Source organism: Pseudochaenichthys georgianus, chromosome 1, assembly GCF_902827115.2.
Source record: "Pseudochaenichthys georgianus chromosome 1, fPseGeo1.2, whole genome shotgun sequence".
Lineage (NCBI taxonomy): Eukaryota > Metazoa > Chordata > Actinopteri > Perciformes > Channichthyidae > Pseudochaenichthys > Pseudochaenichthys georgianus.
Window position 1 is genome coordinate 15,362,578 of NC_047503.1, and position 12,752 is coordinate 15,375,329.

Genomic DNA, 12,752 nt, shown 5'->3' on the forward strand with positions numbered 1-12,752 from the left:
CTGTGTGGGTGTGATTACATGTTCATGTGCATTTGGGTGTTACATGTGGATCTGCGTGTTGCATGTCAATGTCGCGGCACTGCAGCATTTTTCAGACAACTGGGCAATCTGCCGTACGCTCCCTCCAACAACGAGGCTGTCAAGTGTTTTCCACTGTGATGTGACCATTACGGTTGAGAGACAAACACACTTCCCACTGTCAAATGATCCCCTAAAGAAGTCAGTTCACAGCCACTGCTACAGGCGGTACAATATAGACGCTATAGAAACCATTCCAATGTGACAGGGGTTTAAAATATGCAACAAAACGGATATATGACTGCCACTACATCTGACCTGATATAAAAGCACTATAGCGCAGCTTCTCAGAATGTCCCACCGCGCAGACGACAGCTCTCACCATAATGAGAAAACTCACTTATGTTCCATTATAGGAACAAAAACGTGTCCTCCCTAGAAAACAAGTCGCTATGGAAATCGTGTATCAAAATACTATCAATAAAACATTGCACTAACTACTGATAGCCCCTCTGCTGTCTATACATAAAGATTTGTGTGAGATTGTTTTAAAGCTGCAGTACATTTGTTGTCTGCAGCTATAAAGTTTTCTAGGCATAATTAGAGATTCAGCTTAATGCTTTGAAATGTAGTCAAATGTACTTTCAACTATTGGACTTAAAAGCCCTTTAAAGCCCTTTCATATCTGAAGGAGATGTTTCAGTTAAAGACAGTTTAAAATGAAAATGTGATTATAATGCTGAATTCTACAATTTCTATAAAGCCACTGGAGCCTTACGTTGGTATGGCCGTCTCCAGTTTGGTAGCAGCCATGACCTTCAGACTCCACCAAAAACAGAATTGGATATAGGGTTGGAGGCGGTACCCCGTTCATTCCTATAACAGTTGCTCAATCGTGCATGAAGCCAGTTTATCCTGCCGAGTATAAAGTTCCCCCGATCTCCCGCAATAATTTCCTTAACCTGCCTCACAGCCACTTTTTGTTGCCATTAATATGAACAGCAACATGTAAAAAAACGTCGGTGAATTCTGCAACTCTTAGGACCTGTTGATGAAAGGGCTATTTAAGTGTTCATACTCGTAATATGACTTATTGCAATGCAAGTCTATATTGTAACCCAATGACATAGGAGGTGTAATTCTTCAGTTTGGCGACTTTGTTAAAATGGCTTCAAGGCTGGTGGTCTTCCTGGGGTTCGAACTCCACGCCTTCAGTTCGTAACGCAAGCTTTCTGACTTCAACGTTTCCAAGCGTAACCCTAACCCTAATGATAGGACACTTCAGCAGGAATGTGCGGTGGTGATTTCACAAATTAACAACACTGGTTTAACTTTGTCAGTTTGTTATGTTTTTTTAGGAAATTGTTACACACAATAAGAAGCTGTGGACCTTAACATTTAGTTTTCAGAGTTCAAACAGAGTTAATATTCGTTTTTTCAGTTCAGGTTATGCTCTGAGACACATGGCGTGTGCATGGGTTTAAAAATAAAAAGCCCATCATGATGTACCCTGAGTCTCAGTTCTCGCATTCTTGTTTATTCTTTGTTTTAATACAAACTGTTCCTTAGAGTTAGCACCCAGTCCATTTGAAACCCTGGTGGCCCACAACAACTAAAACCACATAAAAAACGGAACAAATAAAAGTTAAATATACTGTACATTAAAAAACCAAGAGATAAATCAAAGTTTAAGGTTACAATTATCTCATTAAAATTCAAAACACTTCAATAAATGTACAAAAGCATCCTTTAAGTAAACATATTTTTAAAAACATTTCTTTTTACATGTAGTTATAATGATAAATGTTACATTCTGAACTTCACATGTGTTGCAGCAGTTGCCACTGATCTCCATTTAAAAAATACAGTATCTATTTAACAGGAGGGGAGTTGAGCCATTGGCCTAATAACCCCTCCATGTGGTGGTCTGGTCCAAACCTGTGTGTGTGTACAGGCTTTTAGCTCCGCACTAAATATCAACATGGATCATGAATACCCGACTTAAGATAAAACTAATTCTGCTCCCCACCAGCATCGTCCTCCTCGTCTTCCTCGTCTCTCTCTCTCTGGGCTGTCTGCTAAGCCTCTTACCTTTGGGATTATTGGCAACGCTAGGTATTATATAGCTTCATTCATTCTGGATGATGCGTTATTAATGTGCTGGGGAATGAAACCATCTGTAACGCCGGCGTGGATGATGGGAGGATGAGGGGAAGATTGTCGGCCGGAGGGTGGGGGGGGGGGGGGGGGTACAGGCTGTAGTAGTTGACATGGAGAAACTCTAATTGGTGGTAATGGGTGGTTTTGTTTGAATAGACTTGACAGGAGAGAGATGAACGGTGCTTATGATCTTTGATTTTGAAATGTTACAGATGAGGCATACAAAGGCATCCCGCTGAGCACAAGCAGACATGCAGGCGTACACAGTCACACTGAGTAGAGAGGACACTAAACTGTGTGTTTTTTAAGCCCCACTCCGACATGCACATTAGTTTGTAACTGTACTGTCACAAAAAAGGCCAGAGTTGGTTTTATCCATTCCTCGCCCCTTTCAGACATCTGTTGTAACATTTGCATGTTCGGATTTCTGTTGAAGTAATGGGATTTGGGTTTACAAACGCACAGACAAATTAATAGGCGGAGATTATGGAAAAACATGGGAGGAGGGGACATGCTATCCGCCAACATCAAAACTAGGGGTTCCCTCGATTTAAGGAAGTCAACTTACCCTCATATGCTTTTTCTCAACTAATATTTGTGTACGTTTCTCCACAAAGAATCCTGCATAAGCGCAACTCTGAATCTTTTGTTTATTAAAGATCATACCTTTGTGGAAATAAGTCATTCAGCAAGAAAAAAAGAATTAAAAAAAATGACTCATCCACGAATGAAACCTTTGTTGACTAACACCAACATGTCCAACTTGTTGATTAATCGACTGTTTCCATTTCTACTCAAAACATCCAACTGAAAGAATCTTAACCCAGAGAAGCTTCTCTGGGATTCTTAAAGTTATTTTGAGCTTATCATGAAGCATCGTGGGATTGTCTTTTTCTTTTGCAGTCAGCTGTCAAGAAAAAGACAATCCCAAAATACTTCATGATGAGCTCAAAATAGTTTTTTCATTATTTTGACCAGCGCCACTCTTCCGGACTTCTCTACTTCCAAGCCATTTTTATTTTAAAACTGTTCATATTGTGTTGTTGACGTTAAGCCTTCAACATAGTTTGCCATTAACTTGATGATGCATTTACCCATTTGCCCTATTAGATATATAGGAAAATAGAACTTGTTCTTCTCTAATTTCTAAGCAGGAGTCAACTTATTCGCAGGACCGTGTGAGTCATGCCAACACGTTTTCTGCTCCTGAGTGTGTAGTATTTCTAGCATCCTGACACATGTTGAATAGTTAAATGGTTCTTCCTCTGTTTATACACAGTCAGCACAGAGAGACAGAGGATGTCAGTGAGGGAGAGAGAGGCTGTGAATGGATTACATGGATACCACACTGAGGAGCCCTGAAGTTCTTTCAGCACCTGTGCTCGAAGAAGTGCTTCGCAGGGAAGTGTCCATGTTGTGATGTTTGAGCTGCTATGGATACGTACTAAATCATTCAACAAACTAAACATAGTGTGGAGTTGTGGGATTCCATACTAGCGCTGACTTTGTTGCCTGTGATCAGCTCAGTGAAATAAAATGACTGTTTTAACAGTATACTGCTATATGATGATAATAAAAAGTCTTCCTGTTACAGGTTTTTGAAGACTGATGGTCTTCAAATTACACTTCAACATCAAAGTGCGTTGGGTTTTTCGATGAGTCTCTTTCAAGTCTGAGATGTGCACTTCCTCCCTCAGATCTGAATACGTTCACACCTCCATGTGAAAAAAAGAAAAACGGCACTTGAAAAAGAAGCTCTCCTATTTGCGAAATCACAGCAGATGGATGGACTGATGTGCAGGCTGTACTTTACTTTTCCCTCATTACAGGTTATACAAAGTAACACTTTATTCACGTAATGATTCGGATGTTTAAGATTTTAAATCACAGTGCATCTTCTGGGTGTCTCTGGACTGTAATTATGTATTTCAAAGGTCTGTTTAAAGCAGAAATGGCTCGCACTCAAAGGCGATTTACTTTCTGGGAGTGACAATTTACCTGTCCATTACCACAGCTAAAGTGGCTACCAAGAACACATGTGAGAACTTGGAAAATGTGTGGAAATATATAGTAAGAAAGGAGGTTTTGATACAAAGTGAAGGTCAGGTTTGAGGGAACAAAAAAGGGGAATGCTGGACATAAGAAATGTTACACCAGCCAATAGCAAACTTGTATTCTGTATTATATCTACAGTACATTGAATAAATGAAACCTAGGGAAAAATAAATGCTTCTGATATATTTGAACGAAACACATAACAATGTGTTTCGTTCAAACATATCAGAAGAACCGTTTCGTTTTACTGGCTTAGAATTGACATTTTGTATATGCTACTATACCTGACTGACATTAAGCTATCGTTAAGGTAATGAAGTTGCATTTTACCTTGCCTTTATCCACTATTCTCTAATCGTAGGTGTTCAAATCATTACCTCCATGTTGTCGCAGTCTGTTAATTGCTATCCGACCGCTTTTTACTAAATTTTACAATGGCAAAGCAGACAACAGTAGCCTAATTGCTTTCTTTGGGAAGAAGTCTACATTAAATAATCCATAAGAGTATGTGCATCAAAAGCCTGTGTATATACCAAAAAAGGCTTAACATTTCAATAAAAAAAAAAAAATACAATGTAAAATACATAAACCATGTGACTTTAACAGAAGCTTCTGTTCCAAAGAAACAAATGAAAAATAGCCCCATTCAGATCTGATGTTACCTTCCTCACATTGACAGTGACACATTAATAGAAAAGTTATTCTACATGTGTTTTCACTATTTTCTTGTCGCTTAATGGTTTTTAGAAAAGACATTTGGCACTTTTGCTTATATCGACGACTCACATCCTTAAAATCATACGACTGCAGCAAATGGAACCAAACAGTTTTCCCATTTTCATTTGCTGACTCATTTGCAATACGTTCGGATAAAAACCTGACAAATGACAATGTCTGAAAGCCTGTTGTGCTTGCACTCTAATATTTAGAAAATAAAAGAGGATGTTGCATGTGTATGTTACTATAAATGTATAAGTGGGTGTGCGGAGCTGCTTCCCTGCATCCACGTATACAGTATAACATCCTGTGCATGATTTTGGGTGTTTGGGTGAGTCAGCACTGTGATCATGGTGGGGTGAATCACATGGTGGTTGTGGTGTTGGTTGGAGAATAGACTGGAAGCTACAATGAATTTCAGTTAAGCTCCTAAATGCAAAACATATGTTCAGTGCATTGTTCCTTGTACTTGTTAAAATGTAAACGATAATGCCAGCATGACTGAAGCGTTTCCAAATGTATTTAATTTCCAATCCCCTTAATGTTAATTCTGACGGTCTTTATCTAAGTGCTCATTTAATCCTGAAAAACAGCTTGAGAAACTTTGATTGTGGTTAGTATAATGCCACCACAATACAATAATAAGTGTTATATAAAGTTACAAAAGAACATTGATACCAGGCCATTTACTCTCACATATGGGAAACCCCTGGAAGCTGAATTCATTCCACTTTTTGCTTCTCTAAATCCGGCGTTTCTCTCTCTGACACTGAACAACATTTTCTGTCAGTTTCAGACTATTAAAGTTATATATCTCCTGGCAGTATTTGCATCTGCAGCAAAGCCACGTGAGCCTGTGGGAAAATAACTGTGGTGAACATCTTTATGATAAACTATGATAGAAATATTAAATATATTCTGCAATTTAAGCTTGTCAATGTATGTATTATCACCATACTGTGGGAAGATGTCGAAAAAACTGAGCATTTTCACATGGATTTTCCTCTTAACCGAAACATTAGGAAAGCTCAGTGCGATGGAAAATGTGTACATCAGAAGTAATGTTATATGTAATGCCATGAGTAACAGGGAAACTCTTTACAACATGTGTGAGCTGGCCACCCGCTGGGCTCCTGGGGATCATGACAGTATATGACTACCAGCAGCAGATGGAAAGAAACCGCTGACAACCAGATGTGAAGCTCGCAGCCAGAGCATTTTCAAAGCATTACTGAGACTCCTGCTGGAATTAGGCTGGTTCAAATCTGGCACATGAACAGTTTTTGTAAACCAGGACCGCCTTAATAAGCACCTATTAATAATGACTTTGATGCGATTGCCTGACATCAACTGATGTCAGGCAAAACAAGACAGACTAATTATTAGGTGTAGACATTTCTGATTGGGAATATTAAACAGGTAGCCACAGCCAAAACTTAAAAGACTTAAAAAACCATATTTTTAACCATTAGGTTCTTACTGCTTAACAAAAATCTAAATTATTTTGGTAGCGTGCGTTGGAGATTCTCTCGAATATAATAATTATCTTTCTAACAAATTACACCCTCTAAACGTATTACTGCTCAGTAGAAAAGCGTACATTTACACAAGGACAAGATGTTTGTTACAAAACAAATAGTTCCTACATGAAATAGATATTTCCAATGAGGAAACTGCAACAATCTGCCACAGCCGAGAATTAGGGGGACAGTTCACCCAATATTCATATGTTTAACTTGTACCTGTTGTGCTACAATCTTAATCGTTTCGGTGTAAATTGGAGAGTGGATACTCTCACAAATAATAATGGCAATCAAAAAATATACATTGTAAAAACTCAAAAGTAATGTGTCTTTCCAGAAATAAGGCCCAAGTAACTCAAGATATTAAACAGACCTTGTTGTGAGCAATTTCATGTAGGAACTATTTTCTCTCTGACAAACTACAACGCCCACCGGCTCACCTCGAAGAAGCAAGCGTGGATCTACTTGAGAAGGCTCATGCTCCGTTTGGTAGAAAGACAAATTACCAAACATTTCCTACAAAACACAGCTCACAACATGATCTGTGGATGTCTTGACTCTGCAGGTCATGATTCCTGGAAAGAGACATTGCTGTTGAGTGTTTTTAGATGGACTTGTGCCATCATTATATTCGAGAGAATCCAGTCTCCTACATTTTGCAATTTACACCATAACAATTTAGATTGTTAAATAGCAAAACAGGTAAGAGGGTTAGGGTTAAAATGTGGATATTTGGGTGAACTGTCTAATTTCTTTATATATATTTTTTGCAATTCCATTATATTTGAGACTAGGAAGACATCTCCTTGACCGATATCCTCCGACACTGAAACTCACACAGAAACAATGTAGATTGATAAATGACAAATGGCACTACAATGGCACTGCAACTCTGACTACTTTTAAATCCAGGCTGAAGACTTTTCTTTTTGTCGCTGCTTTTAATTGAACTATTCATATCTTAAACTGCACTGTAACTTTTATCCATGTATTTTTCCTTTTAATGTTTATTTTATTAGCTTTTCCTTTTTTAATGCTTAATGTCTTTCATTTTTTGTAAAGCACTTTGAATTGCCTTGTGTTGAAAAGTGCTATATAAATAAACTTGCCTTGCCTTACATGTAAGAGGAAAAATACTTATTTTGAGGTAAACAATCCCTTTAACGCTCACAGTTAATCATCTCATAAACGCGATTCAGATACATAAGGCAGCTGGAAGAGAAAAACAAGCTGTGGCGTCTGTTGGACTGGAGAAGACAACATCTTCGCTCTCGCAGCATTTCCCTGGAGAGGCACAGCGGGACACCACTAATGACATCTGTAGGCCTGCTGTGATGACACATCCAAAGCTATGCACAATGTTTTTGGTCCAACACAAGTTAGAACATAGAAATTCTGCCATTGTCATACTATAGTTTCTGGCTCATTCTATTCTGGATCAAAGTGCTGCTCTCCCCTCTCGCAGGCGCGGTGCCTGATATAGCATCAGTTGGCGCATATGCGTCACCCTTAGGCTGGTCAACTCTGCCGTGCCATGCCACACACACACACACTGACGGAAACGCACACAAGGGGAGAAAGAACAGAAACGCAGTGATTAACCAGTTGAGGGGAATGCATGTGGCCTAGGGCGACCAGTTGAATGTGAAGAGTCCGTGGGGGCACAGAACTGCAGAGCGCTGGTTGACAATCTGACAGGCGGGCAGGCTGGTGGACTGACTGGCATACTGGCTGTGTGAAGTGCCCCGAGGTGATGGAGGATGCAAGCCCTTTCTTTTAAAAAGGTCATGGGTGCAGATCTAGAGTGTCTTAACAGCAAAATACATTTGGACAAACCGGTGTTGACGTATTCTGAGACTGACTGATCCTCCCGTTATGTCATTGCATTACTAATTAATGTGTCATCCTTATTGCAGTTATTCAATGCAGAAAATAATAACACCTTGAAGTGTCATAATGTAAACTCTCTAATGACTCCCTGCTGGACTATTATAGTGATATTACAGTGATTTTTCCTTTAGAGGATTTTCCAACAAATACAAGCCGTCCTTAATGTGACTTTGGGCTGTGGAGACGCCGTCAGGTGAGACAAACAGTGGTATCAGAATAAGCAAGTGAGTCACTGTGAAACCTGCGGAGGAGACAGATGATACAGTGCACGGCTCCGAGTGACTGGCAGGGGCCACAGTGTATCATGCTACACCACAGCCGGTTATCTACTGGTTGCACTGTGGCAGAGGAGTAGGCTCTACTTGAATGGCTGGCATCTTTGGGAAGAAGGGGGAAGTGCGGCACACTTGCCAGGAACAACTATGTCCAATTTCTGTAGGGGCAAGAGCCAAAGGGCTTGAGAGACCACGCGGGCAAATGTACGATTTTGGAGAATTTAAATTGCAGGGATAAGGTTGTGATTTATTTTTAGGGGAAGCCAATTCCTAAATGCTCAATAAGCAAAGCATGGCATTACATCCCCTCTACTTTTGAAGGAGCACAAGCCATCTTTAACTTAATTTATTCATTATATGCGAGTCTGTATTTTCGCTTTGGCTCCACAATCATATCTTGACCTTTGCATCTCATGCTGCCACTAGCAATCAAACTGTTTGTGTTTTCACAGACAACAGAGGACTCTAATCTTTGTACGCTCATCAAAAACAACTCTGCAAATTGGGTTATGTTTCAATTTGGCCTCGCTCAAACAGTGCTGCTGAGCCATGCAGCTAATGTATTTGACTTGAAATATCAAATAGACCATGACAGGTAAGGGCTACAACCCCATCCAGGGAATCTGCTATTAAGGCACCCTCTCACCTAGCATCTTAAGGAAGGATTCACCCTGGTTTGCTATCATCATTCTGAACTGGAGTGAACTACGCTCAGTTCAGATGTCATGCCCTGCTTATTTGACATTTTAAGCTGAAGTCTGGGCTTCAAACTGCGCAATGTGGCTCCTGTCTTCAGCGAGCATTCAGTGGAGGATGCTCGAGAGTAAACAGGGGTCGCTTGCATCTGTCTTGCTCAGACACCCTATCATTTCCTACGCTGCAGCCTCCGTTCAAGTGACAACAGTCACACATTTATTCATTTTGAGGCCCCGGTCGTGGGCTTTTCTCCCAAAAGCGAAAACTGGAGATGTTCTGACCTGCCTGCCAACCCCTCAAGGCTTAAGTCCCCGGCGAGACGGTGTCTTTTTTAGCGGTGATATGATAAGAATACATCGCGTCTGTCTTACCGGCTGCTGTATGTGGCGAGACGACCCCTTCCCGGGCGGTTGAAGATGCTGCCGCTGCCGCTGCTGGAGCCCATGCTGGAAATAGTCGCTGCCAGCGGCTTTGTTGCCCGCGACCCGGTCCCTCTTCTCCCGCACGTTGGAGCCTCCGTTTTCCCGGTCTTCGCCGGAGTCGAGGCTGCTGAAGTTCCACACTATCAGTGTCTGCACCAGCAGCACGGTGAGGGCAGCTATCAGGGCGGACCGAGACCGGCGGGCCAACCTGCGAGCACATAAGCCGCCAACCATCTTCGCACCGGGGCTGCACGGAGCTGGAGGAGCGTCTGTGGCTGTGCGCAGCGCGACGGGAGGAAGGAGTGGAAGTATAGGGAGGGAGGAGGATGAGGAGGGGGTGTTGGGTTAGGGAGGAGGGAGCGAGTCTGAGCTTTTGACAGTGGCGGAGGCGATGAGGAGCATCAAGAAGGAGAGGCACAGGGCCACCGTGTGGTGGATCTCGGTGAGAGGAGGTCTGCGATGCTGCAGGCTACTCTCTGTTCTGTGTGTGTGAGAAAATGTTTTCCTTCAAGAGGGGATTCTGATAATGACCAAATACCTGCAAATGTTGAAATTTCATTGCTTAATATCATTATTACAAGGCAGCAGGAGCCTATTATTGGGCCTCCAGGATTCTAGAAACATGCTGATCCCTCCCAACAGGGGCGTAGCCAGGATTTATGGGGCCCCTGATGTGATATCGCCCGGGCACCAAAAAACTAATTTAAACAACCCAAAGGATTTTTTTGTACGGCTTCTCGAACTTTGGAAATATAATTTCTATTTTACAACCTACTGACTAGATCCCAAATGGAATCCAAAAGCAAAAACTATTTGCTTTGCTTTCTTACAGAATGTAAGCTACAGCTTAGTGATATGAATTCAGAGATAACCCCCCTGGCCGGGTGTACTTGGTTTTACTCTTACTCCTTTGCAGGAAAGTGTTAAGAGGGCTTCACCCCTCATGCTCCGAGCCACTATGAAAGTTGCTACTTCAGTCCTCTTGGTACATTTCTCTCTTGTTAGATGGTTTATACAGGCCATTGTTGGTGAAACACATATATAAATGAATGGACAACCGTAACTGTAAAAATGCCATCATTTCAAAGATTAAAGATGTACATTTTCAGGGCAAAAAGCTGTATTTTCTATAAAATTATATAGAATAAATCGGTTAAATTAGGAAAAAGGAATGAAAATAGTTTTAAAGTTTGGATCAAACACATCCACATGACACCACAGACGTTGCTGCTTGCCATGTATTAGGCCTGCAATGGATGAACTTATCAAATCATGATTTGCCATTGGATTTGAGAAAAATTGAGAAAAAATACTTGCTCAACTTGCTCTAGTAATTTGCCTCCTACTTGCTGGGAACATGGGCGGCGCCAGGATTTTTTTGCTGCAGTAGCTTAGCAGTTGCTATATGACAGCACGGCGTTGCTAGTTAATTTTCAAAATATACAAACAATACCAGTGGGCCAAGCACGAGCCTGTTCATATTATAGCGTTCACCGCTATTCAAGATCATTCAAGCCTTCAATGTCGAAAACGTTCTCTTTATTTACAGAACCAATCAATAGTGTAACACTCATGACTTTCACGTAACACACACCGGTAAACGCACACACATACACACACCTGGAAGGGGCGGTCTCTCCCTAACTCCCACCAACAACATTGCCTAAATAACGCACTTTTCCTCCTCTCTGGCCTCATTCTGTGACTCTCCTCCTCCTCCTCATTCTCAGTTCTCTTCTCCTCATTCACAATTCCCCGTGTTAGATCTCACTGTCAGCACGCCTCGAACAATGCGCCATGTCGGAAAATACAACACATTCTTGATTCATTTAAAATGACCATTTGTAACTGAGAGGAGTGACTGCTCATTTCTGCCGAGATGCTCAAAGGGTGAGACACTGTGTCTGAGAATCACTGACTAGCAGAATTTGTATATTCTGGAGTGGAGCTCTGCAGAGAGCAGGGTGGAGGAAATGAGGGCAGTGGATCATCACGGTGCGGAGAGGAGCAGCGCTAGTTCCACTGCAGCTCGTGGTAGCAGCTAGCTGGTCCTGCTGCTGCGGGTGCAGCGGGTCAGTTGGCGGGGGCACCTGTTCTTCGTGGTCCCAATCCTCCCGGTTTTCATAGTGAACATTGGGATCCTTGTGGATAGCAGGGTTGTCCGGCTGGACCGGCTCCGTTGGAGAACGCGGTCGTTTACGCTGACTTGTGACTGTGAGAAATGTTTCCATTTTCGATCTACTGAGAATTAGCCAAGTAACAGTTCACACAGTAAATTACAACGACCCGCCCCTGATAGATCCCGCGAAAATGTATCATATTTATACACATTCTCGCGGGCTGCGAGAATGTGTATAAATATGATACATTTTCATATCAAAACAATGGGGTTGCTAAGCCGTTGCTAGGCCAATTGTTGGAGTTGCTATAACAACTCCTAGATACCCCCTGGCGCCGCCCCTGGCTGGGAATGTGTGTGTTTATAAATAATTCTCAAGTCTTTCTCTGACGTGGGAAGATTTCAAGTCTATTTAAGCCCAACACCTTAAGTAAAAGTGGTAAAAAGCTTCTATGGCAGAAATACACTTCAACAAGAAAATAGTTGTATTTTTCTTTTACAGTAGGAGGAGGAAGTTAAGCTGCCATTTGGAGACCTGTTATAAACTCAATGAGAAATGCTGAGTATGATCTTAAACTTTGACTTGCAAGTTAAGAAATGCTTCCACCTAGAAGACCTTCATAATTAATAAAGGTCCATCTTCTTCTTTTTCTTCTCCTTCTTCTTAATAGGAAGTTCTAAAATAAACTTGCAGTTGTATCCAAACATGTGACTCAAGTACTGACAGCAAGGACTCCTGAGTGCTGTAAAAATAATGACTAAAGAAGCACTGAATCAGCAAACGCAGGCCTCCAAGGGTTATGTGTCAGGGATGCATCACAACATCCATCATGGTTTAGTGCAGTGGTTCTCAACTGGTGGGTCGCGAACCAAAAGT

General features: G+C 41.5%; 1 protein-coding gene across 1 annotated transcript in view; it reads right to left on the reverse strand.

The window, feature by feature from the left end:
- The window catches only part of xylt1 (xylosyltransferase I), a 95,372-nt gene extending 85,338 nt beyond the window's left edge, over positions 1-10,034 (reverse strand). The window contains exon 1 of the mRNA XM_034094064.1: positions 9,706-10,034. Within this exon, the coding sequence (XP_033949955.1) occupies positions 9,706-9,990 (285 nt within the window). The 5' untranslated portion in view covers positions 9,991-10,034. The remainder of the gene's footprint in view (positions 1-9,705) is intronic.
- Positions 10,035-12,752: the final 2,718 nt, after the last annotated feature.